Source organism: Megalops cyprinoides, chromosome 7 (genome assembly GCF_013368585.1).
Source record: "Megalops cyprinoides isolate fMegCyp1 chromosome 7, fMegCyp1.pri, whole genome shotgun sequence".
Taxonomy (NCBI): Eukaryota; Metazoa; Chordata; class Actinopteri; order Elopiformes; family Megalopidae; genus Megalops; species Megalops cyprinoides.
In genome coordinates this window covers 26,495,198-26,514,849 of record NC_050589.1, presented here as the reverse complement: position 1 = coordinate 26,514,849, position 19,652 = coordinate 26,495,198, and the positions used below count along the sequence as shown (strand labels likewise).

The 19,652-nt window shown below is 42.9% G+C and overlaps 1 protein-coding gene across 1 annotated transcript in view; it reads right to left on the bottom strand.

Moving 5' to 3' along the window:
• Positions 1 to 727: 727 nt before the first annotated feature.
• LOC118780976 (chemokine-like protein TAFA-2) overlaps positions 728 to 19,652 on the bottom strand; it is a 79,327-nt gene continuing 60,402 nt past the window's right edge. Inside the window, exons 3-5 of the mRNA XM_036533789.1 lie at positions 8,247 to 8,396; positions 7,189 to 7,313; positions 728 to 1,311 (exon numbers count right to left, since the gene is read on the bottom strand). Of these exons, the coding sequence (XP_036389682.1) occupies positions 1,300 to 1,311; positions 7,189 to 7,313; positions 8,247 to 8,396 (287 nt within the window). The 3' untranslated portion in view covers positions 728 to 1,299. The remainder of the gene's footprint in view (positions 1,312 to 7,188; positions 7,314 to 8,246; positions 8,397 to 19,652) is intronic.

The window sequence follows — 19,652 nt, the reverse complement described above, 5'->3', positions numbered from 1 at the left end:
GAGTGTAGAAGCTCATCAGCGTTCATGGACCAACCCACAGCTCGGCCTCTTTAACACACTCGCATTGTAGGAGTCTGGGACAGACACAACACGTGAAAACTGCTGCCATTATGAACACACCATCACCGTGCCAGCTTATGACTCATGCATGCAGTCCACCTGTTCATTTTAGTAATCACTGAATATCCATTCAAGAACACCACGCTGTTGTGTGAATGCCTCAAAGACTTGAAAATAAGGTGAAGGACTAGCCAGATGGAATGTAAAATATGATGTGCACGCATGAATGTTTTTTTTATTATTTCTCCACAAATACATATTTCAATTAAAATGAAAAAAGTTTGTTTTCTTTTGAAATCATTTTATTTGAGATAATACTGACACACTCAATAGCAGTTACCAGGCTTTTAAAAACACAGATAATAAAATTGCTGGAGCTTAACTTGGACTTTTTTATTCTGATTCTGTGAACCTTTTTTTACACTCTTACATATGTTTCAACATGTATCATAATATCTACTTAGTATTATTCTGACTTTTCAACTGAAAAGTTTTAATTATGTCCTTTAAGAAATCAACTAAGCCAATCGATCAGATGCTCCATTTCACACCCAAAGTGGAAACAACTGTTGTATTTTTTGTTTGTTGTCTTTTCTTTTGTTCTGTTTTTTTTTTTTTTGTTCAAATTTTTTTTTTTTCCAAAAGGAAAAGAAAGAAAATATGCCAGCTTCAATTCATAAAAAGTTGAATGTACTCTAAGCGCTTATGGGCAAAATAGATCCTGAACACAAATACATTTGGAGCCACTGTACTGGTTGTGGGTTGGGAAAAAAAAAAAACAATCGCTGTCACGTGTCGGAGATCTAAAGTCAGATTTATGATACAATATGTCTCCTTCAACAGGCTTGTGTTGAATAATCCCAGTGTTTACCATTGGATGAAGAGCAGTTAAAGGTTGGTGTCCCAATCCACTGTAAGTACGCACAAAGTAGAAGTACAGTAGCCGGGATAATAAACACAGGGTATTGGAATAGATTGGTAGTCTTCATGGTCACATGTTTACAAGAACACAGAGCCCTCCAGGTCAAATTCTTGCACCTGTTCAGGCGAGGTGAGTCTTTTCCCCCACGCTGCATGGCTGAGCGCCTGCCTCCCACCCCTTCCCGTCCACAGTAACAGGCTGGGCCTTCAAGTCCACTTGCACGGCAGAACCGAGCGCAGGGCCATTCTTCTTATGGTCGCTATACATATACAAAAGGATGTCCATCGCTGGGTGCTCTGATCAGGAAGGGGGCGGGACTATCGCGTGACCTGAAAGTGATGGGGACATTCATTGGAGACATTACATTACATTACATGCACTTAGCAGATGCTCTTATCAAGAGCGATTTGCAGCAAATTACGACATAAGTACATCCATTCAAGTTGAAATGAGCAACAGTGTCAGACCAGGCTAACAACACTGACGGACCACTGAATGTGAGAATAACACCATTCAAGCCTTACCGCAAGTTAACTTGACTTAACTAGGCAACAGAAACCAAGTGCACTACGTCACAATACAACATGTAAAATAAACATCAAATCGTAGAGGTAGCAGTTGTTACAGGTCGATGATTGAGAGACACAAGTATGTGGACTCCTGATTCTGGATTCTGCTGTGGAACTGATTTTTTAATGTAACAATCAAGGCAAGGAGAAAGTGGGAGACATTTAATAAAGGTAAAATCAACGATGCTGCCCTATTTTAGACTAATTATAGCTCCGTCCCAACCCCCACCTGGTCTTATTGGAATATAACTCTTTGGGAAGTGGTGTAATTACTATGATTAAGGCCTATGGCTGACGTGGAGAGAAATTATCTTCAAACATCAATCCAGAGGATTGGCAATTTAACACCAGAGGGCTTGCGAGTGAAATAGTGTTGATTTACCGAGGCCAGACTGTTTTTGTCTCTTTTTTCCCATAAACCCCTACCATTGCCTCTTATCCATTTACAGTTTCCTAAATGCCCCAAGTGGGGGCAAAAAATTAACAAAATCAAATCTTTCCGGCGTAAACACCAATAATTTTAATCAATATTACAGTGACCAAAAGAGTGGTATATAGTGTTTACCACCAGAGTGGTATATTTATGCCCTATATTTTGTTGGCAATGAACCTAAACCCTAGAGACCCATATAATGAATAATATTTATATTCATCATTGCGAGCTGTTAAAAACATTCACAATACTGGTACCAAATAAACTCCTTTCAGTGCACCGAGGCCATTGAAATAGTGGAGCAATTTAACCTGCCTCAGTGAGCCAATGTGATTCACATGGAGACATTTTCCACACAGCATAAGGTGCAATCAGTAGGGCTTCCGACCACCAGCGTGTACCGCCGAGCACGTTGGCGCCTATTAGTGTCGTTCACTTAGCTACTGGCACGGGCTCAATTGTCTTGGCCAGAAATGAAGTGACAAAAAACGGGGCACGGGTAGAGTCACGCTTGGCAGCCTGCGGTGTCTTCCCCGCGTTTTGGCCAGAGGCCACGTCTTCTTCTCCGAGAGCTTTAATCACGACCCGTTTGATATCTAGAAATGCATTCTAAAGAGGGCGCAGACGTATGAGTCAGACGGCCTGTTCCCTGCTCCGCCGCGGTCCTCCCCGCTGTTACGGGAGCCCCTGTTTAATCTTCGCGTTCGAGGCGCAGCCTGCGGGACGCGGGAGGAGCAGCGGAGGTGCAGGGGCCGCCCTCTCTTTCCTCCATTAGCCCACCGTGAACGGCACAGGCTGGCACTTGACTCCCCGCTCCACCTAAAACTAGACTGCAGTGTGAGACCCAGGTTGATTTAACTTTGACTCACAAATTCTGTACGACTCTTACTTTCTTACAATTCATTCCAATAATTTTTGGTAACAGCAGAACTCACCAAAGTGTGTTTTTGAAGACTAAGTTAGTTAAGTTAATGTCATCTAGCAGATGCTCTCATCCAGAGCGAGTCTACAACTTTTGCATGTTATCCAAACAGCTGGACATTTACTGAGACAGTTGTATGTTAAGTACAAGGGTACAACAGCAGTGCCATAGCAGAGAATTGAACCTGCAACCTTTCGGTTATGAGCCCTGCTCCTGACCACTACACCACACTACCTCCCTAAAGACCAGACTAAAGATAACAGTAACACCAAATTATTCGTCAAGGTTCAAGAGAGATTTTGACTGAAGTCACTCAGAGCCACCTGCATTCAAGTCTCCCTCCATATCAGCACTGCTCATTCTCTGTTCTGGAAATTGCACCTGAAATCTGCAGTAAGCATGAGAATTGTTCTGCAGCAGCATATTTGAATGTGAGACTCTGTTGCCAAACCAGTCAGAAAAGCAAGACCGAGGCTGACGTGAGTTTGATTTTGACGGGTACAGCGCTGGTAATAATGTCGGCCTGTCTGTCGGAACATCTCTCACACCAGGGCCAAGCAGTGCCAGCCTGCCTGCTATCGGTAGGCCATTTCGCAGGTGTCATGTAGTGGGGATGTGACAGCGGCTTGGACATGCCGATTTGGTTCCCCCCTCACTCCTCAGGAGTGTCTCAATGAGAGCTCTTCTCTCTCTCCTGCTCCATTCTAAGCTGATTTGCAGTAGCAGCAGTTTTCAGTATTCCAGCATCATCGGCAAGTTCAGAACACCGAGGCGTTACCCCACATACAGAGCCGATGAATCACCACTCCTGCCCCAGCCCAGAAACACACACACACACACACACACACACACACACAAGAACATACACACATATCCACACCTACTCACACACATGCTAACATGCACCTACACACATTCACACACAGAGAGACAAATGCACACACATAAACACACACAACCGCAAGCATACACACATACACACACACACACACACACACAAAGAGACACATATAACCATACAAAGATACACACACCACATTCACACATACACATACAGAAAAAGACACACATACAGACTACATACATACCACATAAACATACACAAAAACACACACACACACACACACACACACACACACACACGAACATATATAAGATTTCTCTGTGGCCATTGTCAAAGTTGTTGTGTAGGTGTGGAGGATGCTATATCAAAGCTGTGCAGCACATGAAATAAAGTCTACATGGCAACAAGGAAGACCTCATCACATGACCTGTGTAGTGGAGAAACACTGCTCTACACTATAAGCCCTTACCTCAGCCTGGCCTGTAGGAGGCTGAATCAAAGCACCACACACACACAAACACACATACACACACACACACACACACACACACACACACGCATACGCACACATACACACACATACTCACATACGCATGTGTGACTGCAGACACCAGACACTCCAGAGAATATCAGGCCTTGTTTGTTTTATTTATCATTTCTAAGAATTCCAGCCATCATTGTGAGCGAGAGGCTCATGGAGGGGGGGGAGTGGAGAGGCAGCTGGTGTCTGCTCATCCATATGATATTATTTGGCATTGATCGAACCCGTGCTCCATCAGAAAATGAAAAATTGAAGAAGCTGCCTTCTCGTGTTTGTTCTGTCTCTGCCTGCACACGTGCCACAGCTCCCAATGACAGAGGAGAAGGGCCGGCGTGTTACCGCCCTGATTCATCACTGCCCCTCAGCCAGGCCTGCACTGTCCCTTTCAATTTACAGCTCTGCATTAATGGGGCTATAAGGACCTAATCCATATAATTGATTAGGGCCTAAACCACATTTGACCCCTCTATGTCATAAAAACTTCTTTAAATTTATATGCATACATACATATGCACACACATACATACAAACATGCATACATGCACACACACACACACACACACACACACATGCACATGTATATATGTATACAGACATACAAATATACCTATGCACATATAATTACATAAAGCACTGATTTCTGAACGGCCTCTATAGGAATTCAGTACAGCTCATAAAAGCTCTAAAGGGACCCTTCACATTATGAGCACATACTGTCTGACATCCTAAATAGTTCAGAGACCATACATGTGTTTAAGGAACTCTAACTGGGGTTCTTTGGCAGGGGTCAGGATAGGAAATTTTCTGACAATCTCAAACACAGGACTCTGACCCAGCGGGCGTAAGTCAGCCGTGGAGGCCAGGGCATTTCACTTCAGGTGGTAAACAACGGCTCCCTTTCCTCAGCCCCCTCACCCGCAGACACCGTCACTACAGAGAAAACAACAGCAATTGCTTTGTGGAGCACAGCAGGAGCAGCTGTCCCCGTGTCTGCCATGTCTGAGCACAGGTCACAGGTTCCTCAATTAAACACAGGAGTGGCAGCCACAGCAAACTGGCGCGTGGATGACACCTGGCTCTTTTCGACTGTCTGTCACCCCATCGAGGGCTACCTCCTCCACACACCCCCCCAAACCCCCCCCCTCCGGTGAGCTCTCTAGTATCTTTCCCCACTGCAATGTGATGCAGATATCATCACGTGCCTTGTCCCGCTCCCCGCCCGCTCGGACACTCGCCCACTCTATCACGCAGTCGCCTCTGCGCCCGTGTGAGCCACTCACTTGTCCCCGTGAAATTGAAAGAACTGGGTGGCTCTTTGTTTTAGACAGGTGACTGACAGGAAGGAAATGAATGGGGGATGTGACTTGACTGACATTACTGCCTGGGTTTCAGAAGGCAGCATGACAGTACCCTCAGCACTGCTGGACTGTCCTCAGCCTCTATCTCAGAGCTTTCAGCGGGCGTTTGTCACTATGCAAAAGCGGCTTTCACTCATCTCTTGAGTGGTGTTGAAATCCTTTTAATTAAGTCTTGGAAGGTGCATTTGTTATCAGATTGCTGTGGGGTTTTTTGTTGCTGCTGTTGTTTTAAAACTAATGGTGACACTGTTGTGCGTTAGGGAAAAGCATTGAATGTATTTGCTTCCAAAGCAGTCCAACTCGCTCAATGTTTTCTCAGAAGTTTGGTGTTTTTGTATGCGCAGCAATGCGATAAAACCACAATGAAATAAGGTTGAGGAAATTCTCTGGAGGTGGAAATACAGAAAAATAATTATATTCCGTTTTTAAAATGCTAAAAAAAATTTTGTTTTCTGGACCCTAAACACATTCCCCTGAATGCATCTCAGTTGAAAAAAAACTCATTATTTTTATTCATGTTTTTTTTTTTTTTAAACAAAATGAGCTATGAGCTTAGCTGCTGTGCTTTTCTACACCCCTTTGTTGCAGTTGCTGCAGAACCACGCAGCTGATTAGCCAAGCAACGCCATCTGCATTATTAACGAGCCCTGATCAAAATTTCATCGCAGCACCGTTCAACGGGGTTCTTTTCAGCGTGACCCCATCGGTGCGTTGAAGCGCATGGGGGGCGCTTGGGGCAAGGCGGTCGCGGAGAATCCCAAATCAAACCCCGGGTTCCTTCCCTCCACCTCGGGCTCCTCTTCAGTTTGCCTGAGAGGGAGCCATGAATTATTAACCCCTGAAAAACAAAAAGTCTGCCACTCTCTGCCCCGCTCACACATGAATAATGGAGGAGGAGCAGGAGAAACAGAGGCTCTGGAGCTGGAGTGCCTCAGCTTGCAACGGTGGCTGAGGGCCCAGTGTGTCAGGGTGGGGAAGCCGAGAGGCGTCAGAGCAACTGGGAAACAATATGCACACTGTTATATTCAAGCGAAGACAACGGTCCCGTACCTCTATGATCAAATATTTATCAATGGCGCAAACCTGTTGCTCATTGCTTTTTTTTGTTGTTGTTGTACTATTTTTGTTTGTTTCCAATTTTTTTTTCTCCTGGATGCTTTTGATGTCAGATCAAAGATTCTCCAGACTTTTTTTTTTTCCAAGGCAGATCTCGTCCCAAGCTTGTTTTCACAGCTCTGAGCTGAGCACTAGGGCGAATTGAAGTGGGGGTCACTTGGCAGAGAGTCTGAGGCGCTCCCCAAAACAGGCAGGCAAGGGAGGGCTTTCTCTGATCGTTTTGCTGTAGCTGCTTACTGTAGCTAAGAGGCTGAACGGCTGAAGCTCACAATGCCATGGGGAAAACAGCACCTGTAGTTGCTGGTGCAGGAACATGGCAATAGAATAGAAACACCTAAAGGTATTCATCTGCCGGGGGCAAACCAATGCATCGAAGCAGGTGAATGTGGCACCTGATGAACGCGATTGCTGGCTCCTACCCACCTTGGTTGTCTTGACTTTGTTTCCTGTGCTGCAGCTCCACCCAGTCAGGTCTGGCAACACTTTGCACTCTTCCCCATCAAGGCAGGGCTGCATTTGACACCACCATTTCTGTGCAACTATGGATGCTGCAAAGAAGGGGGAAAAAAGCGAGACACTTGCAAATGAACACTGGGCATGCCAGGTACTATGTTATTAAACAGCAAGAAAAGGAACCGACGGCATTTCCATCCTTGCTTTTTGCAGAGGAAAAGCAAAAAGTGCAGCACAATAGGAACAGGGATAGAAAAAAGAAAAAATTCTGAAAAGCAAAATAAATCTACCAAGTAGAGCAGCAGAGTAGCAATAACACACACACACATGTTATATATATAATACACAAATGTCAAAGCACTGAGGATGGACTGATGATAGAAAGCCTCTGCTCCTCTGCATGGTCTGTTGTCCCGGGGACTGCAGCAGAGGCCTGATCCAATGTCAAAGCCATGAAGATTCTGGCAGGATGGAATAAACAATGCGCCTGAGACACGCGCTCCGAGGTCAGAAAATGGCGGGGAGCACTTCTGCAGAGGGGGGGCCTTATTTGACATTTCCGCACACTGCGAGCGTTGTCAAGAAGGAAGAAGCCGGGTAAGAGCTGTTACAGTAAAGAAAATAAGATAAAAATCGATCGTGCTGTCAAGTGGACACTGTTGACACAGTATTAAATGACTCGCCCTCGCCTTGCCCTGCCAAGAATGCGGCCCATGGCTTTGCTGTGAAAAGCGTGCCAGACGCTGGAATTCTCTGGGCTGTCTCAAAGGCTGGAGCGGGTGTGCTTGGCTGTTTGCTAATAACGTTTTTTCCCACCACTGTGAAAACCTGGCACAGACTTTTTCAGGATTGTGCCAGTGTCTCAAAGACTCCAGCAAAAAGCTTTGATTTTGCTTCATGAAAGGCAACGTATAATTCCTCACCAGATTTACATGTATGTCCAAAAACATGACCAGCACATGACAAAAAGAAGAGAGATTCTGTTGTTGATCTGGTGAGTGGTGTGAGCGGTGGGATGTAAGCCTTACCATCCACACAGGACGGAGCAGCTCTCGTCGTCCCAGCAACCTGCCCCGGGAAACAGGAGCACTTGACTGTCTGAGATCTTTCCTCGATCTTGTTCTTGTTGCAGCAGCGATGAGCTGCAATGACTTCACAGGTCCCAGCTTTGACGTGCACTGCCAAGAAACAAAACAAGGAGGGAGGGGCCTAATTATGCAGAGTTAAAAGGAATCTCTGTTACCCATAAACACTTTTTCAAACAGCTTGGTTGTAGCCATTATCTCTTAACATATACATGTCTGAATATGAGATATCCAAGGGCTATTTTTACAAAAGATAACAGCACAGTGATATTCAACAGGCATGTCAAAGGCAATAAAACTGCAAGAACACAGAACGGACCATTCAAAATGTGCCTGATATGCTGGTTGTCCTATTGTGAAAGTGTTTTGAAAAACCTATCAGTACCATGAAACTCTTTCAAAATCACAGCAGGTATCATTCTTAATTCCCTTACAAACAACAAACAGTAAGCAGTAAACCACAATAAAACAATAAGCTAAATTTGGTGTGACTTCATAGGGGTAAAAAAGCCATAAAAGTTAGCAACTAAAATGTTTAACAGATGAACGATAGATTGTACCACTGATTGAAATGGTGTTCATTCACAAGATTTATGAGAAAAAGGACAAAGCAAAGGGCCTTTCTTCAATTGTGTGTTTCAATGTTAAATTCAAAAGCTCTCTCTCTCACTCTCTCTCTCTCTTTCTCTCTCGGCTTTCAAAATGAGTGTCCTTGAATGTTCAAAATCCCTTCATTAAATGGACTCTGCGATATCTGTGGCAGTTTTTCTGTCCATTACCAGTGCTCTCAGAGAGCAAGTTGAGTGACTAGATCCATGAACGATACAGATGAATTTGAGAAAAGGACTACCTTGAAGATCTACCTCCATTTCCATTAAACTCCCCCCACCATTACTCTGCTCTCTTTTTGCAAAATGTCTTTTTTATATTCATATTAAATTATCCAAATGCAATACAAATTATACACTCAGAGCAGTCCTGCTGTTAGTAACAGCAATGCAGGAAACTAAGGACATATCATGTACATGGCAAATCTCCACAACTCCCTATCCAGTATCACAAGTCAAAGGAAAGAGACCCAAGCCTTGAAAGCCATGAAATCGTAACATATTGTATATTCAGTAGGTACGAACTTGAATACAATAAGAGACATTGCTGTCAGTGAGGTCATAGGGGTATTGATCTTTGGTTTGGAGGGGCCAATGTTTTTGAAACTCACCCCCACCTTTGATATCATACATAGGAGTAAAAAGAGGTGGAGATGGGGTAAAGGGGGGATGTCTTGAACAGCTAACATGAAAAGGAAGTGGCAAGGATTTCTTTATATTTGAGGATGGGTGGGCTTTGTTGATTATGTAGGGATTATCTAAAAATTCTCCTCCCAAATCTTTGTTTGGATCTTCAATAACATGGAATAAGTTCTGTTTTTTTTTGTTTTGTTTTTTTTTATCTTTTCAGCGTGTGCTGTTATGGCACTGAATTAAAACAATTGCTATGATTAGACCCACCAGCAGAGAATCAGCCGGAACACACAGAAGTGGACAGAGGGAATCAGGTTCAGTGAAGGGCGTGCAAAGGGCTAACTGAGTCTAAAGTCATATCTGTATTACTTTGTTTGTCATTTTTGCTATTTGTAAGAGCAGAGCTCAGCAGAAAACACTAAAGTTAACAGCTTTTGTGTCATTGAGGATAAAAGTCCTTTTTTTTCCGGGAATAGCCTGCCCTCTCCTGACTTAGCTTTGGGTGGAAGTTAATGTAAAAAGGTCAAAGCTCAACACAGTCTGATGGAAGATGCTCACTCAGGTGTTATCTTTCAAAACAAGTCATAGGACTGCAAACACTTAAAACGACACATGAAGGACCCTGTAAGTAATGGTATTTTTAATATTATATTTTTGCTCTATTTACCTTTCTGAATATTATGTTCTGTTGGTTGAAATATTATTGTAATATTGTAATATTCAATTTTGATTCAATGTCCAGTTGTGTTCAGAATCATAATTTGAGTATTACTGTAATCAATGTGGGGTCAATTTAGACCTACGGTACTGAGCATTTTTTTGCGCAGCTCATTTAGGTGTCTTTCAGATTTTTGGATTCAGACTTAGCTTACACACTTGTGTATCTCTTAAATGGGTGATACAAAGTTGCTCCCTGTGAATAAATGTAAATTACCCCAGAATACCACACCTCCCTTCCCCAAGCCTAGTGGATGATAGATTTACTCACAGAGTTATTAGTCCTCATTGCAGAATGCAGACATAAGACATTCACTTTAATTATGAAAGCTGAGCAGATACCTAAGTGAAAATAAAGCCGTTCTGGAACGAAGTGAGCCTTTTCAATACTTCAGCATGAAACGGTTCAAGTTAAAAATGTCAGTATCAATTTTTTTTTCTCACATTATTTATCAGGTAATGTTAGATCAATAATAGCCCACAGCAAAAACAAACCAGCCATGAGGATTTCAACATTTGAACATATTGTCGAATTCATTACATGAAACAATCAATTTAACAGTTGACCGTTGTCAACAACATAAGGTCTAAATGAGGCTGGGAGTTCCTTCTTGCCGCAATCTCAGGCTTTGTGAGAGCTGTGTTTTGATTGTCTCCACCACCTTCACAATTGCCAAAGACAGAAGATTCTAATATTTTTGCTCTCCTGACCCCTAGGTAGCTATGCAGGTAACTGGCAATGTAGTCGGAGATGCTTTCCAACTGTTCCAACCATGTCAGCTGTTTCATAGTATTGTGCACTGACTGGAGAAAGCTACCATTTAAATGACCAGGAATGTCACTGTCAAACAGATGTCTGAATTGTTATGTCAATCTACCCTTAATAATTATGGCATTATAGTACAATGTGTTGTAATAAAACTATTTCCCTTTTCTTTAGTGATTGTTTTCAGAAAAAAGCCTGAGATTTCACCACACATTTGCCAACCTCAAGAGCGTGCAGTACCTACAAGGCACCTGGCAATATGTTCTTATAGAATACTGTATGACAGGGATCATCATTTGCAGTTATTTATGTACATGTGTTCATTAATTAATCTGTCTTGTAGTCTGTTCTTCCAAGTTTCAGATGAGAACATTATACCATGTTCAGCATTTTATTGATAGATTGGTTATGCAGGGTTATCAAATGGGGTGAATTGATCCATGGTGAATATTTGCAAAGCCAGTATTTTACACATAATACTGAAGGGTTTCCATGAAAAAGGATGCACAGACTACTCACCACTTCAGTACTCTTTTATATATCAACCTTTAAATACCTCCATACAGATTTTCAATTTGGTACTTAATTGGCAAATAGATTAAGAATGGACCCCTGTTTCCCCAAAAGGGTGCAATTCATAAAACATCATCTATGACATTAAAACATTTCGCTGCAAATCAATAAGATGTTATTCAGATGGCAAAAAGCGCAGTTAACAACTATCATCTAAAAAGCCAAAGCTATAAGTGAGTGAATCCTCTAACACCTACAGTATATGCAGGGCCATGAGTTTTTCACATCCATCTCGCTTACATTTTCATCCCTTATCAATATGGTGCCAATCAAGGCAAACTTTCCCATCCATAAACTGATCCATCCTGATTCAATTTCTTTTGCACTAAATGAGTTACCCTGCCATATCTAGCAGAGGGTTTTGGCGCATGGTCTATCTGTATTTGGTCATGAGAAAAAAAAAAACAGCAGTAGTGCACATAACTGCAATAATAATAATAGTGCAAGCTGCAACTTGTTTATGCCCACAAACAATAATCTTGCTGAAACCACGTGAACCTGTTATATCTGAAACCAGGCCGAAATGGTAGATGCAGTCATGGTACGGGGCTCACATAGCACCAAAAATGGATACCTATTATATGGGGTGGAAGTTGTGCCATGGAAGCGAAGGCAATAGGTTTGTATGTCCAGGCTGTGCACTGCTATTGCATCCAGGAGCAATGTACCTAACCTGAGTTGCCTCAGCAAAATATCCAGCTGTATAATTGGATAACATATAAAGAAAATTAACCTAAGCCCCTAACCCTGGATATGGGGTCCCTGACATGCAAATAAATAATATTAGTAATCAGACTTCAAAGGAACAGGGCAGAAGTCACTTTTAAATCACAAGGTCACATGCGTTATGGGAAAAAGTTTCACAGAGGCTTACTGCATTTGCTCCTACCATTAAAATTCTGTTACCTCATTCTCATGTCTATACTCTTCCAGTTCCAGATAGCATGATATGGAGGATAATGCGCTTCTAAGGAAGAGGTGCTTATTTGCATTTGATTAAAAATGGATTTATAAACCCTGTAGGTATACTTCTACTGTTTCTAAGCACTTCCTCGCGCTGCAGAAAACCGGCGTGGATTTGAATGCTAATTCAAAAATCGGCATGCACGGCTGCTAGACTCAGCAGCGGCTGCGCTTTCCCCGGCAAAGGCCTGTTTCACGCTTAATGCTGATTTGCATCTGACAATAGTGCGAATTTCGTCAATAGAGTACGACGCACTTCTGGAGTGTCTATAGAACCTCTGAAGCAGAGACAGTTCAAAGGCAGCCGGCTCACTCGTTTGTGGCAAGGAGAGATGAATGATCTAACTCCGGGAAGGAGAAAGAGACGGGAGTGGAAGAAAGCGAGATCAGACAATTCTTATGCAGGCAATAACATGGCTGTCTGTAGATAGGCACCGATCCTGCATTGCAATATGCACCACGCAGTATGCCATGCATCAGACACGTGTTATGCACTGGGTACACAGGAGAGCAGTGTGGTGTAATGGTGAGGAGCAGGCCTTATTGTCAGGTGGGTCATCACTGTTGTATTCTTCACCTGAATTGCTTAAACATGTATAAGTGGACTGGATGTAAAAACTGTAAGCTGTGTAAGGCCCTCTGAATAAAGGGCTAACCTAATTTGCTAACGTAATCTGATAACCAAATATAATGTTCACACCTGATGGCAAGGGCATATCTGATAGGCTAGACACATGTGATGGAGTGGACATGGATAGTTGAGCCATGTTCTGGACCTCCACTGTGATTAGTGCATGCTGTCCAAGGTCTCTCTGGATTTGACAAGTTCCAACGTACTGTGAGAGGAACACACAGTTACAACCGTGAAGGGGACTCATTACTAAAACTCCACCAACAGACACATTGCTTGAATTCCAGCAACCATACTATGCAGGGGAAAGCACAGTTCATGTTTGTTTATTGTAAGTACTGAACATTGCCTTTGTAATGGAATAATGCCAGCAACCAACATGACGGAGGCCACTCTTCTTCACTGCCACCCTAGTACTTTTGTAATTGCACTATAACGGCAATGGTTTTACTGTGTACATACACACCATGGCTGCTAAGATGTGTAATTGCACAACCACATAGGTCATGGGGGCTTTTTTCACAATGGCAACATCGCTCTTTGAGTGCTCATTCAGGGTTGATTCGCAGTGAGCGGCCACCCCGTTCCTGATGATCAATTTTTTTCATTTAAACCACTTAAAGTGCAATCAGTTAGAACTCTCTGCCTCCCCGCCAGCAGGTCATCAGGAGACAGCCGCATGAACGCAGCTTATGCTAATGAGCCCGGACATCAGGCCTGGAATGCCACGCGATCAATCCCACTTAAGCGCCGTGCTCCTCTTCACGATCATATTCATCGATCTGTGATTGATATGCATCTCTGTGTAATTAACAGCCTCTAAAGCACTGTCAAGCTCCGGAGTCAAGCGAAAGAGAGGTGCTCAAGCTGCCAGGGAAAATTACATGGCCAAGGAACAATCCGGCTGTATCTGCTTTGTGCAGCTCTCCCCCCAAATGTAATGGTTTTGGTTCTTATGAGGACAAGCACATGAATGAAAACTGCGCTGAATTCAATAAGAGTGAATATTTCAAGCACCGTGCTCTAACACTGTGAGGACCACAGCACCGGTAACTTATTAAACATAAGATTTATCACAAAAAAGCATTACAGTAGTGCAGAAACCCACATGAGACCAGAACTTTTCTCTTTGAGCATCTGGAAGGTGACTCATTAAAAACATTTTTGTAGGAAATAAATGCAAAAGGATTACATAAAAGCATTTAGAGGAGGGAAAAATCTGTTCTCAGATATTCACATTTGCACTTTTATCATGACAAAGAGGACTTTTTTCTGCCTAGATTAATATGGCAATTAATGCTCTGAGAACACAAGACTTTGAAAATTGGCATGTGCTTACTCTGGGGGCTAGAAGAAAAATAATAAATAACAAATAATCACAATATTATATTGACAAAATGCCTGTAGAACTTCATCTATATTTAGTTTAAAATGTCAGTAACACCCATGTTATAAAGGACAAACAACACCTGCGTCCATTTTCTACTGACATAACTGTACAGTGAAGAGCCTGTCCAGCCTGGCAGTTTGAACGACATTTAAATTACATGTAATAACTGAATGAGTGCCCTTTTGACGAAATGGCAGCATGGTGACCACAAGAAAAGCTGTAGAAACTCTTCAGCCATTGAGCTCACCATTGCATTTATATATGTGTGTAGAGCCAGATAAATTCTGCAGGGAATATCTCAAAAGCTTGTGGTTGTTTATGGCAGTAGGCTAAATGTGTATTTTACATGTCATTGGAAATAAGGGAATTTGTCTGAGATGCACCCCTTTCTATGTGCTTTCATTCTAAAAGGTTGCAGTGTGTGGTGGAAAAGTTTGTGTCTTGTGAATTCTTTCCTATTCTTTTCTCATTCTTTTCCTAGACTACAGGGTCAGGGTCTACACTACAATGCAAATTATATTTGGGACCAAGCATTTACACTTCTCCATAACCTACACTTCATTAGGGTTTCCTGATAGAATCTGTTCTACCCAAACAGAGAAGGGTAGCTTGCCATGATCGTGCCGATGAAAACATACCTCCCTACTGCATCTAACCCAAAAAAATGCAGACTACATGTACAAGATTGCAAGTAACGTCAAACCAACCAATGACATACTATAACAGTAGTAGTTTAATAGGAAGAATGCTGTTGTCATGGTGGTCACCGGTATTTTTCATTTTCCCTTTGCTGTCTTCAATCATGTTGCATTAAAACGCCAAATGCATCTGTATGCGTACAGCCACTATCACATTTAATCTTGGTGTCTATTTTGGGCCACAACAAACAGTGTCATTGCTGTAGATGTGTTGTCTCCTTCTGTTGTCTGATGCTCAGCATAAGAGAAAAAAGGCATCAGTTTTGAAATGCTGTTTAGTGGTGGGCTAACTCTTTAATAAGTTTCACCAACAGAGCCGCCACTTGCTGTCAAAGGCTGTTAGCATCCCATTGTCTTTAATCCACGTCTGTTTAATGCACATTGACAGGTAGAAATGTCTAACATCTTCAACTATGTGACATTCCATACAAGGGTAAAGGCTATTTAAAAATAAAACAGAGGAGACTGCAGCATATGATGTACAAAAGGAGGTTTTTGATGCTGGAACTTTCCTTTCATCTTGTTTTCTGGCCTGTCACATATCCAAAAAAGAAAGGGCTTTGAATTTGCCTGTCATAGTTCTATTAAAATCATTAGGTGACATATTGACCGAAAAAAAAAATCTGAAACAGTATCTGATTCCCAATATTTTTTCCCCCACAACAAAAATTAGCATTGCGGTCTTTGGCTGGTCTTTGATGAAATGCAACGCGTGCAAGCTGCAGTGACACTGCCACATCCCATTATCTGAAGATAGCATTTTATACTGTGTTACAGCAGCAGAACTGATGGATAGCATGCCAGACCGCAGTCAAATGACAATGTAGATCAGGAGAGCACACTGAGGAAGGGAGGATAGATTGAAAACAGAGGAAAAGGAAAAGGAAGAAAAGGACTGGAACAGGAAGTGAAAGATTACAACATTAGCGACTAATCTCATACTGCATTCAATCTCAAAGAAGAATCTTGATTCAGCCTTTCTTTTTTTTTCATTCAGGCCATTCAATCGATTCAAATCACTAATGCAACACCTAACAACATCTTTTGAGCTTATGAAAAGAACAACAACCTCTTTCCACAAGGTAGTTAGCTACACAAGCCAAGGAACAGCACCGTAACCCTCACAAAAAATCAATAAAAAAAATGTCATTCTAGTGGATAGTTGTTCATTATCTCCACGCACTGCCCAGGATAAAAAACAGGTTTTGGTGTATAGAGAGAGCACACACAGCTGCTTCGATAAGATATCCTCTTAATAAAAAGGCCAATCGTTACAGCAGACGGACAAGTGGAATACATTAGGCCTAAATAATTAATACGGTGGCTGAACACAGGGGTTTGTGGCTGGAAACTTTGCAGTGGCAGCTTAAGCTGCCCCATAAAAGCCTAAATGAAGCCTCCCCGTGACCAGCCATAAAACGAGGCCCCAGCGGCTCCTCTCTTGCCCGCTGTGTGCTGCCACAGCAATCTGCAAATCACCAAAGGTCCAGCGGCACCAGGGGCAACCAATTACATCCACAGAATTCCTCCGTTCTGGGCACGGATGATGTCAACTTGCCAAAATATATGCATGATGATTCCCACACCACACACACAAAGCCCCCCTACCCGCCAACCCCCACCCCCCAGCACGCCCACGCGCGCACACGCTTGTCAACTTTTATGGACTATTTTATTGACCCTTATTGTTTCCTCCTCGTCGTAAAAGTGCTGCTTTGTGGCAGGCTTTGCTTGAGTAATGATGCTACATTACGAAAAAAGCCAAATTCCTGTGCTGGGGGACCCGCACCGGCACTTTACTGCTAATTCAGTGCTGCGGAGCGGCCACCAGGGCCCCAGCATCACAGGCCACACATCACCAAATAAGTCCGATTACCGGAAAACGCTACTCCCTGAAATATTAATAAACCTCCAACCCACAGAATTCATCACCAGAAGCAGTTAACCTCATTCACCAGAGAGCTCTCCTCAGCCCTCGTCTGCAGACCGACACATGGGTCCCACTTTATTGTAACGGCCAATTTCCGAAAGTGGCCTCTTTTTATACGCTGTCATTTGGTAAAAACGCATCGCTTTTCTCCGTGTGTGGCTGCCTTTGCCTGTCCGCCTTGAATGCCACCTTGATAGAAAAGGGGCCGAAACGACCGCTTCAGTCGAAGTGCACTGTATCAATGCGACATTTCAATTACTATTACATTAGTGAGTCGGTTTAATGCGTCAAGTCGGCTGTTAAAATGATATCAGCTGAAGGAGGAAGACAACCATCTGGATTGTGGGATGGGAGTTGAGCAAACATTCGAAACAGGCTGACAGTGGGTGTTAACAAATCATGAAAGCTGAGATCTTACACCATCAGACTGACATATATATATATATATATATATATAATCTAATGCTATTTTTTGACTGTTTTTCCTGACTGTTGGTAGCAATTCAAAGCTTTTGGTCCAGTGTCAGGAAAAAGAATAAACCCAGCTTCAATCTTTCCTTGCTTTACCAGGACAACCATGTTTGCAACAACCAATTTAGCAAGCAGATCCAGTTTCCCCAGCGCATCATCAGCTAGTTCTAGATTTCTACAGCAGAAGGATATATAAAGGATCATACAGGGTTTTGCGGCAAAAATGTTAAACCAGCAGAACTGTGAGTTTCATTTTGTTATCGATCCCCGGAATGTTCTTTATAAAAATGAAGGAATTCTGGACATAAAGGTGCACAAAGTCCCAATCTTGCCTCTCCTGTTGTCTTCTCAATGTGAATGGTAAACTGAAGTGGAGAAATAGCATGGAGGAGGAGACAAAAAACAATACATTCTTAAAAAAAAAAGAAAGAAAGAAAGGAAACTCATCTGGGCAGGGGTCCAGGCCAGAGCCAGAACGAAAAAGGCAGGGGAAAAAAAGGGCAAACGTGGAGACGCGCATGAATAAATGATGAAAAGATCATCCTCATAAGCTGCTCTTGAACCACATAAGAAGAGATGGCGAAGCCCCCTCGCATGTATCATTGCGGCGGCTCGGTGTCGAGCCCGCAGATGCTGTGTTGTATCTGATGTCTCGATCGTCTACATGAGGAGGCTTCTGCGGGAGGCGTCCATGCATGAAGCAGATATTCGAACCTCTGAGAATTACAAAGGGCAGACCTTTGGAGGACGGGATATGAACAAACACCGCAAAACACACATCAGCTGTCATCTCCCTTCCCTTCCCTTCCCGGACCTCGATGCACTTTGGCAGAAATGAGGCTGATTCAATCATCCATCATACATGCGCGACAGAGATCATCTTTTGCTGAGGCAGGGATGAATGTGTGATGTTCCTCTGCTTGTCGCTCTGTATTTAGAGAGGGGGAGGGGTAACCTATCCTAGGCCTGCAGAGAACAGGCACATGAAGTGCTATGAAGATGGAGCCGACAAGCAGAGTTATTGGAACTGATCGGGAGCTATTGATCCAGGGTTATCCACTGCCACTCATAGTAACACAGCTGCCTGCCTGAGGAGACATCCTAATGCTAACACCAGTGTCATGTTCAAAGAGCCAGGTCACTCAGAAGAACATACAGGGAGAAAAAAAAATCACACAAAAGCGGGTGGTTCACCATACCATGGTGACTAGCATTATAAGACGATCGGTTGGAATGCCGTGCGGGTTTTGCTCTTCCAGAGGAGCCCGGGATGAATCTCAGAAGGCCCGGGGTTTAATTAGATTACATTACTCAGCAAGATTGACTCATCTGTCTCGAGACGTAAACCTGCACAGCTGAAATTAAAATTCAATTTAGGAATGTGCCAAGGAAATTAGCATGCGGTAAAAAGGGTTGCATCGTGCCGCCGCAAAACCATTCTCGGAATGAGTTTTTCCATTTTTCAGAAAAAAATAAAAGGAAATGAAAATGCTTGTAAGCAAAAAGGACTGGAGCTGAGTGCCTCTGATCCACAGGAGAATGCCACCTTGTAATAGCCTAATCATTGTCATACGTCTTCTTCTGCTTCCAAGCTTCCCTGCAATAAATAAAGAGAATAAACAACAAAACAGACGCCGTAATGACTCTAAATTACCATCCCTATTATTCCGACAAAGTTATAATTTGTGGTGTGATATGAATTTCTCACAAGGGTTGAGGAGTGGGAATATATCCAAAGCCTCTTTGTTTGAGCCTGTGTTCACCACATAAAGGAGAGTCCTTTTGAATTTCCACAGCTTAACAAAACTGTCGCTTTGTTTCTGACATTGTTTTGAGTGGGTTTGGCTTAATGTAGTATATACTGGGGCCCTTTTCGCGGTTCTGGGGGAAACGCCTAATGCGTAATGCAGTAGAGTGCAGTGCATCTACATCATTTAAAAGGAAGCATCTCCTGATGAACAATCCACTG